Genomic DNA, 21,903 nt, shown 5'->3' with positions numbered 1-21,903 from the left:
ACTGTTCCAAAAACACAACATTTGCCACAAAACTTTCCTGCACAGCATGTCTGTTTTGGCTCAGCATGTGCAAAAGTCTGTCTTTGACAAGTTTGGAGTTTATCATCTCACACTGCATAAGGACTAAAACTGAAAGTTTAAGAGGTAAATCAGCAGATTGCTTACTAGCAATTATCATGGAATATCTCATCCTTAAAAAAAAAAAAAAAAAAAAAAAGCAACACAACAGTGAAGCACTAAAGTCTATACCAATAGTACCAGAAAAACTAGTCTTCAAAATTTTGTCTACTCTACTTTCCCCTATGGGCCTGCATGCCCAAATTCATCTTACTGTTGTATTGTTACAAAAGTAGGTATAAAAATGAAAAAGTTCTGGTGTTTTTGTTTTTATTTTGTTGTTTTGTTTTTAAACAAAACTTCAGGGGAAAAGTAAAATCTAACATTTACATAGTACCTTTTAATCAACCTCCCCAGAATCTGTTCCTCAGGCAGTTCTCACAGAATTTTGCTGACCACTATGATATAAGGGAGAAATCTTGTAAGAACATTAGCCAGCTGAGAAGATTGTTTAATGTTTATTAAGTGATCTTTACTGTTTCCTTTCTCCTCCATCACAATAATCAGCAGGAAATGCTGCAAGAAATGACAGATTGTAACACTGATTACTTTTATGAATGTGTATACACAGCTATGTATATTAATTCGCACATATGTCCAAACATAATCATACATTATGAGTAAGAGATACATTAGAATTGCATATGCACTGTGGCTTGCCGCTTTAATTTTTTTATAAAAACCTTTTAGATAAGCATCTGATGCATGCTTCCATCTGAAGAATTTGTATCTTTTCAGTAAAATTATGTTTGATACAGCAACAATGACTGCAAAGCTAAACATATTGAATGACATTACGGAGTTCATAAGAACCCTTCCTATAAGGAACAACACCCTGCAGCACAGCAGAATATAAGAAGGCAAGACTTTAATTAAATTTGAGTAGACCAGAGCAGACTGCATTTATTTGCTTTTTGGAATCTTGAAATCACATGTTTCAAGGCAAAGAAAGAGACATGACAGAATGTCCTTTTCTCTGTTCAGTATATAACGTATTCTAAAATGGATAAAGAGATTGATTACTTAGTTGAAGATATTACCAAATATTAAAGTGCAATGACTCAACTATTAGAAAGCACAGTTCTCAGAGAACAAACCTACACTTCAATCAGTATTACACTTCAGTCATTCACCATCTATTTTGGAAACAAACAAACAAAAAGAACCTGAAATTGGAAGTGCAAATAGTTAGAAAAGCTTACTATATTGTATGTTTCCCACCTGTTGCTCTTGTACCAAGCATTCGCCGATCATATATTCTTACTGAGCTATCAGAACAACCCACAGCAAGATAGTACGGGATTGGTGGACAGATAGCAACAGAAGTGGCAGCACGCCGACAGTTTATTAAAATATCCTGGAACAAACAAAAATACAGCATTCAGACAATAGCTCTGAGCATTTGAAGTGTAATTTTACTTTTAACTTTAAGACACAGGCTCATTAGTCAAGGAGTTTTTAAGAAAAACAGATCTGGCCTTGTGTAGATAAGCCATAAACATTCCAAACAGAAAATACACTACAGAGAAAGAAAGCTATCAGAGAAGGAAATATATCATGAGATCAAACAAAAAAGAAAAAAAAAATAACAAAAAACAAACCACAGCAACAAACATTTGAGAACAGATAAGCATAACAGATACAGAATTATAAACTAGCTTCCATGTTACATTTTCCTATGCAAACACAAATAATGATTCAGCTGGAAGAGGACCAAATACACAGAAAGAGTCTAAGAATTAGAGTAAGTTTCACCTATGGGCAGGTCGTTGAATAAAGAATTTTATTTTAATATGATTGGGATTCAAAGAAACCTCTAAAACCAGGAAATGACACTTCAGTGTGTTTTTTCAATTCAACACTGCTTCTGCATTCCAAACACAGCAGACACAACTAACACCTTACCTTCTGGAGAGTATTACCCATGATTAATTTGATCTAGTATAAATCGTTATCAAATCTTTCCTTATAGAGGGAAAAAAAGATGGTCAAAAACACAGGGCTGCAGCTGATTTTCCACGATAATTTTTTGCCTCCAACTCTGCACTCTACTGTAACTGACGTAATCAAAACCAACAGATTCAGGTTCTAGGTAGAATCTTTTCTACCACAACTGAATCATCACACCAAAGTTCATAAACTAAAAAGATCCTAAAGCGATACTAAAAAAAAAATAATAAATAAAATAAAAAAATGCCCAAACTTTTTTTGTTTCTTGGGAAATATGTTGTCATCTCCACCAACGACCCTGAAATCTATTATTTCTAAAAGCCTTACCAGAATTCAAATCCTATGTTTGTATGATGTACAGCTCTACATTTAGGTCATCTTTATTAAAAGATTTCACTCTTACATCTTTACAATCTTCCTTTGTGCAACTTGTTTTGATTCGAGTATCAAACCATCTTACAGTGCCATCTTCACCACAAGAGAGGAAAGTATAGGGATCATTTGGTACTGTCATAATCTGATCAGAAAAAAAAAAAGTATTAATACTTCTGAAAATGCCATTAATTTCAAAAGAAAAACATCAACATTTTGAGCAAAGACTGAAGCAGTTACAACTCAAATTATGAATTCTACTGACACAAAGAAGAAAACTGAAGAAATGCTGATATATCTTCATTTTCAAGAAAAGGTCTGATCTACTGAAAATAAACTGCATAGTAGGATGCACAAGGTGAAAAATGAATAGCCTGAATCTTACATTTATTTCTACTATTTTTTAACAAGCAACATAGATTTATTACTATTAGTTTTCAGATAAAGAATCGATTTGCTGCAATAATTCAACAGAAGCTCAGTTTAATTTCCATCAAGTAACAGAAGGCAATAAAAAACAAAACCCTCAGAAGACTGAATGACACGAAAGTACTAAATGGCTTTTATTTCCATTGAATCATTCATTTACATACACAATAATCCCCTGAAGCAACTATGCATTAAAGACTGTTACTAACCTACCCTCAACACATTTTATTGTTATAAAAGAACACTGTACTGCACCATTTTCCTGATCTTGGCCCTGCTCAAACTAGGGAAGACTCAGCTGGTGTCTCTTGTCTACAGCTTCATTTAAGAAGCTCTCTTTAGAAAAATAAAAAGGCAAGCAAACATGTTAAAGCTGAACACAGGCTGATGAATACACACAAAATATCATTGAACTTCTATGAAGTTACTGATAGTAGCAGTATTGTGGGTAAATTCCACCAGTTTCTACAACATACTTTGTTTGGTATTTAAGGGATAACACATTTCAACAATATGTTTCATAGAGCTACAAAATCAATAACAGTGTAATAGACTACTTCAACACAGAGCAAAAGATTCTTTGATGCTTTTTATGCAATGATTTTCTTCAAACTCTTAACAACAGTAACCTATGGATATCTGTAAATCTCTCTACCTAAAATATGATTACAAATGTAATCTCTGCAGGATTCAACCATTCCTCTTGTAATGCTCAGTATGTTACTAAAACAATGCATGCTGTGGCAAATTATACTGCTGACAAATAACAAATTTAACAAACTGAACAAAGCCAAGTATTTAATAACAACGGAACAATAAAATTCTGAGCTATGACTATGATTCTTCAATATGTCAGCATAACATACTGAAAAGAGCATCTTTCTCTCCACATTTACTCACGTTAACTATTTTATTGGTGTAGTTATGAAAGACAGCAATTGCTCTTCAGTCTACTAAATCCTTCCAGCATTTTTGATATGTTGTGGTGCAAAACTTGCCTTAAAAACACTTACTTTGTCCCAAGAGTGCTGTTGAACATGGTATAACACAGTAAACTTTTTTCTAATAGCTATGGTTTATGTTTGTTCCCAATGATACTATTTTACAGTATACATGTAAAAATGTGATATATACCTACACTTGCAGGTGCAAGTTTTTATGCATGGTGCTTAAGAACATCCTAATTGATTTATAAGCACTACAATAAAGAAACAGAGAGGTACAGACCCCAATAATTAAGAGTTATTGTTAACATATTTAAGTTCAAACATCATATAAAGAAATCTTTTCCTGCCTATTCCATTAACTTGAAAAAAATATATTGTGATGTGATAATTTTACTATGTAGAAAATGTGAAGGTAAGAGTTGTACTTTCTTCTCCTAAAATGGAATTAACAGGAACAGTAGTAAAGAAAAGCACTTGGCTGAATAAAAATAAACTTGCAATAGCCTTGTATAAACATCAAATTCTCCAGAAACATGTTTCATGAACTTCTCTCTCCATCTCTACCTACTCTGTTCTCCTCAGAATTAAAAACAATTGTCCAATTATCTCACAGTTCGTAATGATCTACACAAATTACTCTCTTTCAATGGATGCTTTTGTAATGTCTGAAGCTCCAAGTTTAAAGTGCAATATAAATCCAAATCACATTCAAATTTAGAATTAGTACCTCCAGGCCAGATTATGTTAGCGTTTGGTATTTAGAGAATCCAGTGAGTCAAAGTTCTATATTTAATACGATGATGTGGTTATATACAGCTGAACTGTAACATCACAAAATTTTAAAATGATTTTCCCACTCCAGAAACCTCCGAGCAATGAAGTTGCGTTATGCCAGAAGCTGAAGCTGTGTCAGACATTTGCTTCAAAAGAACTGCATTTACTCCATTGTACTTTCACATGTCAAGGCTCAAACAAAAAAGGTCTGCTATGCCACACAATAACACAGACATTTGATGTTCAAGTATCAAACAGGTTTAAGACACAGTAACAGAACTTACAGTCTTCATTAAAGTTCCTTTTCCTGACAAAATGTTTTATAAACCTATGTATAAAAACTTTTTGAAGATAGCTCAAACTATTAACTTTTTGTTATGTTAAACCTTGGTACAAAGCAGACCAAGATAATTAATGTCAAAAGGGCACTTGTTAAAATATGTGTCATGTAGGGGAATTGGACATACCTTCCATTAACAGTATTTAAAGACAACTAAAACAGTATCCTATGCTGTCGTTCAAAACAACAGTAATGCCCTCTTTTTCACATTATTTGTTAGTTTCAGTCACTTCGTGTAATCAACCAAATTGTTGGTTAACCCAAGTTCAGGCAAATCAAAACTTGGGACTGCCACAGTGACTTTCCCTGGCGATACTTACGCTGCTATCAGCACTTCCATTTGCAGTACTCATAGCAGCTTACCCATGACCCTGAAACTCCCAAGCACCCTAGCCCACTGTTCTAATGACACTTCTGCCACCACCCACTTGTCTCCTCAGTCCAGTGTCCTTAACTGTTCTCCTATTTCCAAGCCCAAAAGCTATTTTATACCATACCCCAGGAAACAGAGGTACCAGCTGAGCCAGTAACTGGCTGCTCCCTGAATCTGTAGCCAGCTGGCAAGGAGGCTCTTACTTCCCCAAGAAGCCAGAACACTGACCCATCCTCAACTGAGGACACTTCATCTTTAAGAAACAGCATCTTTGTCTCCAGATGTTCTTATGAAAAGGCAGGCTTTGTCTGAGGCACAGAGCACATCCAATCAATCTGCAGAACCCAAAGACTAATGCACGCTGCTATATATAGTCAGCTTCAGCGGCAACTGAGGCAGTTTAAGCTTCTGGCCGAGGGCCACAGGACTGATGCTATTCAAAGGGAACGGCAGTTTCTCAGTCAAAGCAATCTCAAAACTAAAAGCAGATGATGTGAGCCTGGGGTCCAGTTTTGCAAAACTGAAATTTAGTACTTAGACTACAATTTTGAATTAAACCCGGGCAAAAACAAACAAAACACCTACAATCCCATAAACACCTACTCAGTGAATACCACAGGGTTTGCTGGACTGACTGACCTATAAGGTCACTGGCAGGCAGAAAATGTTTCTTGACAAATCCTTTCAATGTACACTTAATATCAACTGTAAGGGCTATTTTGTTACGTGCTCAAAAATGAATCCTAGCAGTGCTTCAGCCATCTTACTTGCTCACACAACCTCTTCATACAACCCAAATTCAGTCATAATCTAGCAGAAATTTTTAAATACTTGGTTCACTTAACATACAAATAAGAAAAAGATGTAAGAACTTCCAGTGAAATCTGAGCTAAATAGTAACAAAAGCAATGGATTTGGAACTTACTTTTTTTTTTTTTTATGGAACATTCGTAATATAAGAAGAAAATAGCATGACTTCACCTATTTTAAAGATAAGTTTTACAAACAGCAGATTTTGCTGTCATTTAAATAAGTAGGTAAATCTAATTATTTTGCTAACTGAACTAAGACTTCATTTGCCTATTTATATGACCACAACTTCCAAGTGAAGATTGGAAACACTGGATCTAAATTTACAAATAAACTGTTAATATAAGACAAAATACAGAAATTGCCTAAAACTTTAAATACATTTTCAGATTAAGTTACTTACATACATTTTGAAATAACAATTTCTTCAGATTATAATTGTGAAAAAGGGTTAAACTGATGAAGAGTATTATTTTTTTTTTGGGGGGTGGGGGGAAGGGGGGAGGGTAATGGAATAAAAATAAAGAAGTAAGACATAGCCACCGCTTTCCCTATCACCAACTCCAGAAAGAACTTCACAGCACAATTTAAGCCATTTTTGCTCTGCAGAGAATTATTTTAGTGAATATTCATTCAGCTATTGTGTTGCTAAAGAAAGTAGTCTTAATCACACTCCCTTTTGGAAAATCCTTCATTTAGATAAAATCTCTTTCATTTAAAACCTACTCTGTAAGGAAAAAAAAAAAAAAAAAAGGTAGAAGGAAGGTTCTTTAATTCTCACTGAAATAAAGCTTTCATCGACTGATTAAAACCTTGTGAAACAATACAAGAAAATGTGTTCTAGCTGTTTTAAAATTATCATACACTTTTGTAAGGTACCTCATAGGTGGTTCCATAGTGGCACGTGTACTGGCATTGTCTGTTGGTCTCTGCATCCTGCTCAACATTAGTATAAAAGATGACCCCATCTCCAGAACAAGATACAATCTGTTTGTCATTGGTGCATGGTAAAAATTTTGCACTAAAAATATTGGCCCGATGTCCTGAGCGAATGGTTGTTAAAACCTATGAAAGAAAAAGATAGGCTGTATCAGGTTAACCTTTTTCAAGCAAATAAAGAATGGAAAAATAATAGACTCTTGTACTATAAAGCATCAATTACGTACATGCTGCCAGTGACGAATAGTTTAATGCCAATAGAACAGAAAAGCTGTCTTTACACCAAGTTTCTTCTAAGAACAAATTGGTCCCACAAGAGACATTCACTTACGCTCTTGCCCAAAGTACTCTGCAGAATGAAAGAACTGGAATGCACCTGCCACCTTGTCTTTTTAAAATGCTAGCTATGTATCACATTGGGTTTCTCAAAGTAAAGCATCAGGGCAGGATAATGCAGCCACCCTGCATGGCAGCGAGGAGACACTTAAAAGATCTGGAATGCTGTGGGTAAAGAAGAATAAGGCATTCTAACCCAAGCCAACTTTATAGACTTTAAAAATTGATACTACCCTTAAAATTAATCCACTTTAAAATGAGATCTGAAGTGTATGAGAAAGAATATTTTGAAACCAGTCAAATAAAAATCTAAGAACATGACTACCAGGCAGTAAACTAAAAGTTTAATTCAGTCTCAATGAATGTCATCCATCTACAGTACAGCAGAGAAGCATATCATTTACTTTACAGTTGTTTTTAAGCATTTTGTGATGACTCTTTATGTTTCCTAACGTAATTTTGATTAGGCTATTAGAACTTAAAAAATCATTCATGTGCTTTCCTGTACACTGGTGAACATTCTATACTTACATTATTTTTCCTATCTGTAGCATTTAAACCAAATTGCATTTTTACCACTACTAATGATATATACCAAGTTGTTTACAGTAACAAAATCACTTCCAAATTTCCACTCAATTAACTTAATCAAAGAAAACATTACGCAAATGTAGTTGCTCTGTCAGCAATACCTGCTGCGTAATATTTTACAAGGTTACAAGTATTTACAGTATTTCATGGCTTTTAAACAATTCACACACACACAAAAAAAAAAAGATTGTGTATCTGCCTATTTTAGGATTCACTAAGCTCATTATTGGAAAAAAAAAATCAGGAGATACAATTGATTCACCTTATTTCAATAAATGTGCCTCAATTTAGATTTGTTCAGACTTCTCCATTTAACTGAAAACCTTAAAAAACTAGATATTCAAAAGAAATGAGGAACTCGTTTCAAAGAAGTAACTTAGAACAAGGAGTCCGTAAGGCACCCTAGTTCTCGGGTTAAAGAGGTGTCATCTGACAATCCCACCCCTGATTTCAGTTATTGCTACTGTAAAAGAAATATTTTTGACCTGACAAGAAATCCTTTTTGATCTCCCTAATAAAAGTCTGAACTATACCATATTAGATTTCCTTTCCAGTTCTCCACTCTTCCTCCCTATTACTGAACATAAGCAGGTAAGGCAGCCTTATTCTTTTTATCTTGTCTCATCAAATTACATGTGTTCCCTGAAACTTTACCTTTTTTCCTCACAAACCCCAAGCTAATGCCTTTGCTTTTCATTCAGTCAATACCTGATCTATTTTAATCTGCTGCTTCAGTTTTCCCCATATGCAGATCTCAATGTAAATGTGGAGACCTACATTTGATGATTACCCTCAAGCTTGAATAAACTTAGATTTTTCTTTCCTTTTCTTCTTCTCTCCTCCATAGTAAACTGAAAGAGCATTCAGGAACGTGTATGTGGTGACATGTTCTCAGTAAAGGAAAGAGTTTTGTCACAGGCAAACCCAGCCCAATCTTGCCTGTCCCTCGAGATCCTGACTATGTTGCGTAGTATTGCAATAAGGAGTATTAAAGTAGTACAGCATTCATTATCTGCAGATTTTCCATGCCCTTCTTGACTTGCACTATACATCCTTTTCTGCTCTGGTTATTACACTGCCTTAGAGGTAGGAAAAAGAGAGGCACCTGTTACAAAAATGTTGCTTGTCCTTTGGCTGTAACAGATTTTCTCATCTGTTGATGAGAAAATTAAATGCAGACAGCCAACCCCCAAAAGCCTAGCATTAGCTACACAGTGTAAATGCCACTGTCTTACTCCATTGGAGCATTTTACTACCAATGTACAATAGGCTACCAACAATTAACAACCAAGTAAAATCAGGGGGAAAGATTAAAAAAAAATCATTTTTCAAGGCTTGATTAGTTATAATTCAAATATCTTCACAACTTTTGCAATTGCTTAAGTAATACATTACACAGAAAATCAATTGAAGAGGCAAAAAATTCAAGATTTCAAATTGCATGTCTTAAAAGCAAAGAGTACATCTTAGGGACATGATTACTTATTTATGTAGCAATCCCAGAAGCTTGCTACTTCCCTAACAACACATATTTTGCTCCAAGAAACACTACACAAGATGAGCAGGTTTTGGCAAAGTAAATGGAGAAGTAAAAAGTTGTTCTTTGTAGTTGTGTTTTTGTTGTTGTTGCTGTTTTTTTTCCCCAACATGTTGCTGTTTGGCCTTTTTCTTATAAAAGGAGTGAGTTATGGAATTGCCTGTTTGATCATGCACTTTCAGAACTTGTGGCAGCTACTAGGCCGCCTTTTTTAAACTTGAAATGTTTAACTTCCATACCCAGATGGAAACTCTTTATGGTGACTTTATTTTCCTTTTTGCCATAATGAACAAAACAGAAGTCTTAAGTCCCATTAAAAACAAAACTATTTTTTTTTTTTTTTTAAAAGTGGTTGTACTTATCTTCCACTTTAGCTCACTTTCTGAAAAGAGGCCTGTTGAAACAAATGCAAGTCAAATATCAGTGGTTTCCTAGGTCTTTCAGGATGTAGTTAGAGATCCCATTCAAGATATTTAGCACAGAATCATTTACAATCCAGCCACTTCAACAGTATTTTCTTTGTCCCTTTCAAAGCCTCTCATCTTCAGGTGAAAAGCAGCAATTCTAACTCTGGAAAAGATGCAAACTCCCAATCCCACTAAGCACACTCCAAAGCCTCTACAATACTTCGTCACAAGCTGAACCCTTTCCCTCTCTGAAGGCAAACCAGGCTACAGATTCAAAAATCCTGAGCGTACCTACAGGTAAGAGTCCTGTGTACACACAGTCATCTGAGAGAAGTCTCAGGCCACATTTAAGGGCTTTGAAAACTGAGTGCTCAACCTGATGTAAATACACAAATTCCCATCTTTCTGTACTTATGGCATAAAGAGCTTTAGCTCCAGCCAGTTGTTTTTTTCTGTTTTGTTTTGTTTTTTTGGGTGTGGGGGTGTGGATGAGGGAACAGAGATGGAACATATACTGAGATGTCTAAAACATTTATTTTGATGGAGGTAAGTAGTCTATAGTGGGTAGAGTGAAATACAATGAGAAAGAAAGGATCCAAAAAAGGAAATATTCTCAGCCATCTCAAGGTACAACAAAGCACTTCTCTTTTGATTTAGACTTGCCATTACTATTAAAAGTCACAGTAATACATTCCTCCTCAGATGCACAAACAACACAAATATAAAACCTGTTCAAACTTGAGAAATATTATTTGGAAAATTTCTCCTTCTGAGGCACGTAGTAACAATACCTCTATCTGACCGTACACAACAAAAACTGGACTTATGTACTCAGTGCTGGTGTAAATGACAAGTAAACAAGAATAAATGCTTCCTTATTAAACAGAATATTTTACTGCCACAGAAGACAATATTGATGGCTGATGTATATTTTAGCTAATCCAGCTAGCTCATAGAAGAAAATACAGTAGTAATGATATCAGCCACGATGACATAATTACAGCAGAGCTCTGGTACCAATTCCAATTTGTTCTCTATTGATTCTGTTACTTACGCCAGAGAAAATAAGCTAACACAATTGTAACAGTCATTTAAAAATAACTATAATAATAATAAAAATCATACCTCTACTACATTTGAGGAACAACAGTGGTTATTAGGTCTTTTTGCTAGTACCTGCTGTTTTATAATTGCATTTGCATGTAGTGAAAAATCTATCTGCTCTGCTGTTATGCCAAATGCACTTCAAAAAAAAAAAAAACTCAGCTGAATTAAAAACAGGAGATTTTTTGTTTTCCTACATTTCTCATTTCTCTTAAGTGGTGTGGTAGTATAAAATGGAGGGGAGGAGGGACAAACTCTTCATATGAAGTTTAAGTTACTGCACATATTAAAGTGTTAGAATATTGTTATAGAATAAGATAATTAAACAGTTGCCAGGCAGTGATATATTAAAGTCCCTCCAATAACATTCACTTTGAATTATATCCTTCACTCTCTTCCTAGCTGTCTCAGACACCTCTTCTTCCCTCGTCTAATGACACTGATCTGGATTTTGTCAGATTGGCACCAACAACTGAAATGAAGAGATCAAGTTTGGAAGCTATGGCTCATTTGGGGAAGTAAGGAAAAGGGCCTTACCAGTAGGCATCACTCCAAATCAGTACTGTTTTCCCATCACAGCTCTTCATTGCTGCCTCCATAACCTCCTATTAAAACTCTCTTCCATCATACCAACCATGCATTTTGGTTCCCTCTCTACATTTAATTTTTCAGTGCCTCTTCTGGGTTTATTTCTCAAAAAGTTTGAGTTTAGTTCTGAGAAAGCATGGAAGTGCAGACTTCACCTGAACATTGCTGCATAGGATCCCCAGGACTGAAGGATACGTGCAAAGTATCTGTTGCTGCAAACTACCAACAGTCCCCTCAAGAGCAAAGTACAGAACATTGCTGCTATGTGGTGGAAGTCACTTGACTGGACCTTAACTCATGTCAGTGCAGAAGTGGAAAAGCAGAGATTTTTACAGCGCTTATCTTCACAAACCTGCTTCCCCTAACTCAGCACAATTTTTTCTCTATCCACATATGGGTAAACCCAAAGCAATGTTGTTTCAAATGGTAATAACTTTTTAATAAAGGTTGACACTTTACTTCAACAATGTTACACAAAAAGACAACTTAGTATATTACACAGCAGAAACTAATATAATATTTTAAAGCTAAAATAAACAATTCATCTGACTAAAAGATTTCACAATTACTGAATACTACTGCTAATTCTGACACTAATCTGTTGTGAGACCTTGTTCCTTTTGTGTCAGACCACCTACCGTAAAATGGGATAATACCAAAGTCACAAGGAATTAGAATACTAAGTTTTTTAAGCACCGTGAAGTTTTATAGTGTTTTATAAATGAGAATAAAGTGCCTAATATTATCTTAATCAGATAAAATTTAGTTGCTCTTGAAAAACAACACCTTAAAACATATCTGAAAAATGTAAGTATTCAGAAACAAACCTACCTTTCTGCTGTAAGGATTACTAATTACCAGATTGGTGTCATCAGAACCAGATAAAATATATTCTCCTGTATCATTCCAGCAAATTGTATTCACCTGCATGAATTAAAAAAAAATCTGTTTAGACTTGCATTACAATTTTCAGAATATTAAAACATCAAAATAATATACTTATCCAACAACACAAAGAAAAGGAGTTAACATATGCAACTTAAATGAATTAATTTCTAAGCAGCTAGCACACACAACAAGTACTTTAAAAATAAACTGATAAAGGAATCACCTGCTTTACCTACGGCCTCTCCATTTGCAACTCAGTTGCTCCCTTTGCTCCTGAAGAGTCCATCAGGAAAATTAAACCTTCACACAAAGGCCTCACGTCCCACAATTTTACATATTCAAGTGCTTTATTGTAGCAAATATACTCCACATAGTTCTCAGAATTTGAACTAGAGGATGTCAAAGCACTCATCATTACATCTTCACATCACCCAAATTCTGAGCGTCCATTGCTTCTTGGCCACCACACCTTCCCAGGTAAAAAAAAATAAATAAATCACTGTAGAACCCCTCCCAGATCTCCCCCTCCTGAGAAGTGTGAGCATGCTGGGAAAGCCAAATCCTCCAGTGTGGTGCAGATCATTTGGGGAAAAATTTACAATATATTTCCCTACCAATTTTCCTGTTCATAAGACTGCATTTAATACTGTGTTAATGAAACAAAGCTGTAAATGCACACAAAATCCAGAAAGCTCAGAAAGTATCCTTAGAGTAGGCAGGTTTGCCTTCAAGCAGCAGCTCGTGCACAAGCACCAGAGACTGCATGCATGGCCGTTCTTATCTCAAATAGCCCCTAAAATAGCTTTAGCTGTCAAACAGCAGCCATCAACACTTTCCGCTGGCTCTTTTCTGTCAGCAGGATTACTCCTGTACTGTGATGTGTCAGAGTGGACTATATCATCAGTCAAGCCTCCCTCCACTTTTTCTATGTCCTTTTCTTGTGCTTCCTTTTTCATTCAAATGTCTCATTCTTAATCTAAGCCTGAAAGACAGAAATCTTTTTGCTTAAAATAGAAATACCTGTTTTAGTTACTATTTTAAGCAGAAGCTTAGCTGGGGTCCTTAATTAAGCAAAGTTGCAAAATGAGAATTAGGTGCTCACATGGATGGATCATGTGGGCACATGGGCAAGCAAAAGGAATTACCAGAACTTGACATATTCATGGAGGAGCTTTACATTAACTCTAATAGGCACTCAAAAAAAAAAAAAAAGAAGAAAAGAGAACTTAGCATTACAACAGACATGCCTATAGCAGGCTTGGCACAATGCACAGCAGCAGTCAATGTTAAGAACCATTAAGAAATGAACAGAAAAGCAAACATCATTCTGTCAGTGTATAAATCCATGTACAACAAATCTGCCTCCACACTGCAGTTTTGCTTCACATCCCACATATTCTCAATTTCTATTAAAGTCCATTTGAAAGGAGAAGTTATGAAAAAGAATGACAAGGGTGATCATAAGTGCCTAATTAAGCAAATGAGGGGAGATGACAAAAAAAAAAAAAAAAAAGATGGAAAGGAAAGCAAAGAGAATATCGGAAGATGCAAATGGGAGGCACATTTATCTGAGTTGCAGTTCCACAAGCCTAAACAAGACATCAATATCTTCCTTCTAAATTCTGATTTCATTCAGGGTTGAGCAATTTCAGCATTCCCTGACCAAGCCAAACTCACTTCAGAAAAAAAAAAAAGTGAAGTGAGATGACTTAACCAAATGTGTGCTAGAAGTCTGCACACTGTACTGCCTTTTTAATCTGTACCAGAACAACTTGTCAACATTACTGGCAAAGTCACTGAAGTCTTTCAGTAGAATGAGCTCGACTCCTTCCCCTACCCCCTGTGACTACTCCCTTCCAATAACTGACCAGTTAATACAGAACTCTTCTCAGTGTTCAGTAGATCCTAGTGACCAACAGTGAATGATAACCCCAATAAATATGTATATGGACACTGAAACCAGATGGTCAATGAGAGCAGATTTAAAAAAAATAAGTCCTCATGTCCCATTCTAAGGTAGAAAACCCACTATTAAAATACCTTGTAAATGAGAACTAGCTAGAAAACTGGTTTTTATCTCCAAACAGTATAGAAAAGCTACATATCTATTACCTTCAGGCCACTCAAAGCCAAACTAAAAGCATCAGGTTACTGTCACTACACAAGGAGTTTGAAATTCTTCCTGCTAGGGCCAAAGCAGAGGATATGGCAAACACAAATGACAGAAAATTACCAGAAGATGAAAAAGTCAGAGGGTGTGTAACCAGTTTTTTGTTGTTGTTTTTGCTAGCCTTGAAAGGAAGCAGCAAGCACTTTTAATTCATAAATTGAATAGTTAAGAAATAAGTTTGCTATCTTTGGGTTTTCCTCAAAGACAATGAAGAAGGCAGTGCTGCCAATCCTTGAGACCGAAAAAGCAAACTCCTCATTCCTATTGTAAGCAGGATAGATCAACAGCATACAAAAAAATGAAAATAAAAAATAAAATAAAATAAATAAAAAACAAAGAAATAAAATCTCTGTCAGATTTGGCTACCTCACACAGAAAGCATTTCACTGTGTTTCACACATTTGCAGCTGAGCTCCCCAACACCTTAAGCTCCCTTTAGACATAACCCCAGAAACAGCAACTTCTGGGGTACGGGTACGTATGACCTCACTCATAAAACGTGAATCGTGTTGAGAGAGGCAAATGACACCAGCAGACATTGGTGGCTAGGTAGATTAATTCAATTACTTCACGTATTACTGCTAGAAGTCTGTGCAAGTGAAGTTAAAGAACAAAGGTAAGAGATGAGAGGAGTGGAAAATTGCACTATTTCAAAGGCTAAGGTACCTAAACTCTGAGATAGAAATCTTTGCATCCCAAACAAAAAGATGCCAGGACAATATTAATGCTGCAAGAATACAGATTGCAATTACTTTACTTCTGCATTTACTTTTATTTTGCAAGTTTTTCTTAAAGCAAGTAGTAAGAAATGATACTGAATGGTTGTTGACAGTGTCTTGTAAGATTAACTTCTAAAGACCTTTTTTCAAATTGTAACAATATCTTAAACACCTATATATAAAGCTAAAAATTCAGAATAAAAACACTTTCCACCCAGCAAAATAATTAAGTTAGGCACATGTTATAAAGCATCTGTTAAAAGCTCACATAGTAAACTCAAACTGCATTTTCAAATACATATCCATCAGGTAGATTCAGGCACCACCACGTTCCTCCTAAGGACATTTTAGGAGATGAAAAACTACTAGAAAAGAATCTTCAAAATAAAAATCTCTGCTACAATCTTAAATACAAAAACTGGTAAGTAACTTTCTACACAGTGTCATTCATAAAACATTTCTGGTTGGGAGGGGAGGGAGATAAATTAATGCATTTGGTGTTTAAGCCAGCATCACCTGCACCAGAACATTAAGGTAATAATGACAGTCAGTACAGCAAGAGTAGCCTACTTTTAAAGTAACACCCTTTAATTTAAAATATAATGAAATTTTACATTTGAACAGCATTTTAAATAAATTTACACTTGCATTTTCATATTTTATACCCTTCACTTTTCTGATATTGTCTACAACAAAGACAATGCTTTAACAATTCTTACTTTCTGTTCCATTTGTCAAAGGTAATACAGCAAAGAATCCTACCACAATAGCTATAATTTCTTTGTTCAGAGGATAGAGCTAAGGGTATTCATTACACCAGTAGTTCTGTACACAGGCAAGTATCCCCAGCTTGTTTTGACACTGATAAATGAGAAACAGTGTTTCTGCTAGAGCATGGATGTTAAAACAAATCTCTTTGCTCTGTGCCTAGTTTGACTTTTTTTTTTTTTTTAAAGAATATGGTTTATAGTATTTGTGGCACTTTCAAAAATTAAGTATTTATATAAGCAATATTTCCAGCTATATTTGTTTCTTTATTATCTCTTTAAACAAACATGCAGCACTCAATCATTTGCTTTTAAGTGTGGAAAACAAATCACTTAAAACTCTAATAGAGATTTAAGTAAAAAAAAAAAAGTAATTTAAAAAAAACATATCACAACATAGCACAAAAACTGCTACAGATTCCACTCTAAAGTTTAAGGTTAGTTCTAACTGAAAAGATAAGCATGTGTTTTCCTGACATAGGAGTTTAACTCATTCCCATAGTAGGATGGGTATTAAAGTACAGAAATCGGATTTTGTTTTTCTTCAAAGATAAATTGGCAAATGCTTAAGAAGCAACAAATACCTACAGAATTCAAATGTAGGTCTCATTACACAGAGGTTTCCAACTTAGCTTTAATATACGGTATCTGCATTCCCAAGTCAAGGAACTCTTATTGTGGTAACAGTCATAATTTAACATCTTTTAACAAACAAAGAAAAAAAAAAGCAACAAGTCACTTACACATCCATCGTGCACATTCAAGGTTGCTTCAAGTTTTAATCTTTGGATAAATTCTCTTCTCCCTGTGAAGAAAAATACTCATTACATACTCTATTAAACCAGTAACACTGAAGAAGCTAATTAAGACCCTACTAACAGGCACTAATGGGTAAAAACCTGAACAAGAAAGAACTGGAATATGAATCTAAGTCTTAAAAGAATTCATTTCATTCTCATTTCACAAATGTTAAGACAAGCATCACATTTGCTAGCTTTTCCATCACCTTTAAGAAGAGTGTAGAAATGGTGACATGCACAGTTCACAGGTTGACACTTCTCCTGAAAATAATAGCTAGAAAGCTGAAAATAACCCTGCGGGTTTTTTGGTCAACTTAGCTGAAGACAGCAAGTATAACAGTTTTAGAAGTATGACGTATCATATAAGGCATACAAAGGCACGTGTTTAGGTCTCAAGCAGAAAGTAAAACAGTGCATTGAAAACAACATGACCTCTTCATAAACTAGGTGTTTAAACTAAATGAAAATTGGAGATATTAGGTTAGAGTAACTTTGTTTCATGAAAACAGGTTATAATGAACCTAATAATCCTGGGAAAACACTTTCAGAAAAGGAAAACATTGATAAGCCTGATCTTTTTACTAAAATCCTGAAGCTTCTTAAGCTCAAAGGACATTATCTTATTTTGTCCTGTATTTGTATAGCTCTGAGAACAAAACTCTAGGTAAGATATTAGGCTGTACTGTTTTTGAATACCAAACCTAGTGAATTCAGTCACAATTAACTTTCCTTCAAGGAAACTAAGGAGACAGGGAAAGAAACTGCAGCATCAGAGAGCCCTCTCCACACCTGAAGACCCTACATCTCATGACTTCTTTAGGTCCAGCTCTAAGGAGAGCCCATCTCAGCGCTAGTGTTGTTGCCTCTGGCACTCCAATAGAAATTTGGGACTGTAATTTCTCCTCTATCTACTTATTTCCTCATTGTGTCTTTTACTTGCCCCAGATACAATCCTGAACTGGAAAAGACCACCTGATATCCGTGCCTGGTCCCTCAATCCCAAGCACCTGACCGGGAGTATGAGGTATGAGATAAAGAAGGGGTAGAGTTAAACTTCTTTCCAACACCCTCTCTGTATTGTTGGTGGGCTGTTATCTACAGATAAATCAGGCGGTTCAGTGAGCATTCAACAGAGATAGTACAGAAACAAACACGAGTAAGGGGCACTGAAGAAATGTTAAAATGCGTTGCTTCCAAAAACCTTTCTGTGTGATAAAGTACTCAGCCCAATAATAAGACAACAGAATGGATTGCTTCCAGTTTATCTTATCACTCAAGACTAGAACCAGCAGATCCCAAATGTTTTTTTTTCCCTAAAATAAAAACAGAACTGCATGAAGAAACAGATCTGAAGAAAACATCGTCTCTGCATTGGCTGTTTTTAAAAGCTGAGTTAGCAGTTGGTGAAATCTTCCTTGTACTGCAGCAATACCTTCCTTAAAATTACTGGTTTGACTAAAAATTTCAGCCATAAATAAGTACTAGGGTTTTCTCTTACTTGTCACCTGAATATTTTTGCAACTTCCACATTTTTATCATTAAAAACACAATACCATTAAAAACACAATACCACTTATCTTGCTAATAAATGATTAATAAGGCTGCATCCCCATTTCACTCCAGGTGCATCACAGCTCTTACTCCTTATACTTTCTGAAAGTCAAATTCCCCTTAGCAAGGGCTCTGCTCTCCAGGGTGACAAGACACTTGGCAAATCCTTCATTCTCATTCATGTAACACAGTGGCTACATGTTCCCTCCATCTCACACTGAAGGCAGCCTTCCTGTCTCTCCCTCCAGCTAAGAAGATGGGGCAAATACAGTCTTTTGCCAAAAGCCCCTAAAGTACTTGTTTCTGGCATCAAGACCTCTATCATTTTGGTTTGACTCCCCCCCCCCCCCCCCCAACACTGCATACAGGCTCTGTAAGAGCCAGAAACTGTTTCTTTTCCCCTCAACTACGTGCCACCAGAGAATGAAAAACTCACGTCTGAGAGGATGCTTCAGTACCCGATTTCCCCTATGCAAGTAAGGCCTGTTTATGATAGGGACCAAGTGGCCAAGCTGCCATGGCACAGATCACCTCCCTGGACAACAGAGCATGCAAGAGATTTGCTTTGAAACCCTTTAGGTGAAACTATTGAGAAATAACCAACATCCAACAAAGCACTGTGAAGTTTCAGTTGGCAATGGTGACCTCCCTGTGAAGCGTTTACACACCTAAATTTGGAAAGCTCTCAAGCTAGCGCTGCTCTCACCCATTTTCAACAGACGTGATACTCTGCTGAAGCTTCAAGGGAAAGCATCCCTCTCAGTGCAGCCATCAGTAAGACTTTCAGTTTTTGTCCATCTACCCTTTTTCACCAACCATGAGACACTACTGAAGCCTAAAGGCATGGTGCCATCCTCCATACAGTACATCACTAAGCTTTTGAGCTATTTTAAGCTAGAGACTATGGGACCATTTGCATGGCCACATTCTATGCGTGGAAGAAGCCCCACCCTGAGGCACTCATCACGTGAATTTACCCACAGGAAAGCAGGCAAAAGAGAAACTGCAGACACTTACTTTTAAAGTATTTCTTCAGGATGTTCCCCTGCACACAGCTTCAAACCAAACAACGCCTTGCAACACACGCCCCTCTGGAGAATTACCTAACTCTGGGATTTGGGCACATATACACAGGTCCAGTCTTACTTCTGGTAGAAATACTAAAAATACCACCATGTCCCTCATACTGCCCACGTGTAACAGTTATGACACCATTTCGGTCACAATCCTCAGTTTAGAAATTGCTGGTCAGGTGCTTTCTACATTGGTATTTTGGCAAGAGTACGTGTACCTCTCTTTTGTAAGTGATGTACTCAGTGGTAGTTCAGAACAGATGACAGCAGCGAAGTTTAACGCTTCAAGCATGTAAGACCTTTGTATTCTTGAAATTGTACTCCAGAATTCCCTATTGAAAAAGTCGAGATCATTTCATGAAGAAGATCTGGACCAGAAAGTGTGTTTGTGCTATACAGCAATATAACCAAACTTTGATCCAAAGCTGCACCAGCACGAGCCCTTGAAAGCCAAGCCTTATTCCAAAAAGCAGTAATAGATCCTGTTTGTCAAATGAGCGCGCGTTTATAGCAAGCTAGCTCTTCCCGAGGCCAAGTCCCTCGGTGCTCGCTTGCTGTGACATTTGAAATGCCCTACTTTAAAACTGAAACAGAGCCAGCATCTGTTCCCAATGCAGAGCACATGTTATCTTGCACTCCAGGAGCATTTCAGAGCCGCTCTTGATTTTTGAGCATAGTGTTTACGTGTTGGCAAATCCAACTCACAAAAAGATGACCAGTCCTGATAATTTGTAACTTTGGTAGCTATTGGGCTATGTCAAATTTTGTACAATGATTGAGGATAACTTTTGATCCGCATCTCAACACGCTGATTTTCTTTAGCAAATGTCTATGAATATTCCACATGGCAAACACAACTACACCATGCAGTTAACAGGACTACACACAATAAGTACTAAATTAGCTTTCATCAAGAAATATTAAAATCCTTGAAAAAGAACTGAAATCTCGAAAAACATTTATTAGCTGCGCAGACTGAGAGTGGCCCTGTTTTACAGACACAGATTGTGACACACGAAATGAAAGCAGCTTATCAAAGGAGAGAGTGAATTGCCAGTACTGCCAGAAACCAAATCCATTAGTGTGACCCCACAGCCCTTTGATTGAGCCCTTCTATTATATCTCCTAATTGTTCTGGGCTACTACATGAATGCCAAAAAACTACGATAATTCTTTTTTTTTTTTTTATCAACCTTAAAAAAAAAATAAACTTTCAAGTTACAATGGACAACTGCTTTTTTATGATTTAAGTTCAAAACAGGTAACTTAAATTCTTCTCTGCTTTTAATGATAACTTAGCAAGCCTAAAGGTCTGAATGCTACAGGGAAACACAAAGCATGTTAATTTCTATGAAGATACGATACCTACTTGCCATTTTAATCTGCAAGAGCTTTGTTACAGAACACGCAGCACCAGATGACTTAGTGTTAATCAAGCTTGCACTTAAAATCCAAAACATACTTCAGAATAAGCTTCATGTACAAAGAAACATAGAAATTTCACATATTAACACCAAGAGTGAAACTACATAAGACAGGACAACGTGCCCTGATTTACAATCCAGCAGGCCTATAAAGTCTCTTGGTGAGCATTTAGATACAGAATTGTATCTCAAAAGAAATACAAAGTGAGACCTGCTGAAATTAAAATACTTGTCTCAGTAACATCATATATTTTAGGGTAATTAATAACCATTCTGGAAAACACTTCCATTTTGTTTTTCTTCTACCAAAACTGCAAGAGTAGGTTACTACAGGCAATGACACAGACAAGAGTTATTTGCAGAAGTGTCTGTAGTTGCTTTTCAGATGTATTTCAGGCTCTGAAAGCATCCATTTCTGAATATAAGCTTCCACTGGGCTCCACCACTGATAAGACCACAAGCTTTAAAGCTGAGAAAATCATCACGGACAGCTTGTGTAATTGCTGTTTGATATCTACCATGTTTTATGCTTCAAGGATACTTAATATATAAAATTCATTTGCATTAATGTCAATTTTTAAGGTGCTCACAGTGGCACAAATGTGGTGTAAACCTACTTATCTTAGAGATGGCATTTATCAGCATATTCTAAGTACTGGCCTGAGAGCGAGCATGCCATAGTGGCAAGTACTAAGTGGATTTCATTCACAAGTACACCATACTCTGACAGCTATCCTGTCCCGCTCACGCTGTCCACAGTAAAGTCTTTTGTACTGCTCTCACCCCAGACTGTAGCTGAGCAGAAGACAAATCAGTGTGGTTCTGCAACAGGAGAAATTAAAACGTGCAGTTTCCATATTCATTCAGTTGTTTAAAGTAACGCAGTGATCATACACA

At 36.2% G+C, this 21,903-nt stretch overlaps 1 protein-coding gene across 7 annotated transcripts in view; it reads right to left on the bottom strand.

Annotated features, from left to right (window-relative positions):
- DCAF6 (DDB1 and CUL4 associated factor 6) overlaps nt 1-21,903 on the bottom strand; it is an 81,534-nt gene that overhangs the window by 51,979 nt on the left and 7,652 nt on the right. For all 7 annotated transcript variants that reach the window (XM_068692430.1, XM_068692439.1, XM_068692458.1 and 4 more), the window contains exons 2-6: nt 16,902-16,963; nt 12,446-12,538; nt 6,992-7,177; nt 2,471-2,584; nt 1,339-1,474 (exon numbers count right to left, since the gene is read on the bottom strand). In XM_068692430.1, the coding sequence (XP_068548531.1) occupies nt 1,339-1,474; nt 2,471-2,584; nt 6,992-7,177; nt 12,446-12,538; nt 16,902-16,963 (591 nt within the window). The remainder of the gene's footprint in view (nt 1-1,338; nt 1,475-2,470; nt 2,585-6,991; nt 7,178-12,445; nt 12,539-16,901; nt 16,964-21,903) is intronic.

Source organism: Anas acuta, chromosome 1 (assembly GCF_963932015.1).
Source record: "Anas acuta chromosome 1, bAnaAcu1.1, whole genome shotgun sequence".
NCBI lineage: Eukaryota > Metazoa > Chordata > Aves > Anseriformes > Anatidae > Anas > Anas acuta.
The sequence above is the reverse complement of the archived record's forward strand: the minus strand, read 5'-3'. Positions and strand labels throughout refer to the sequence as shown.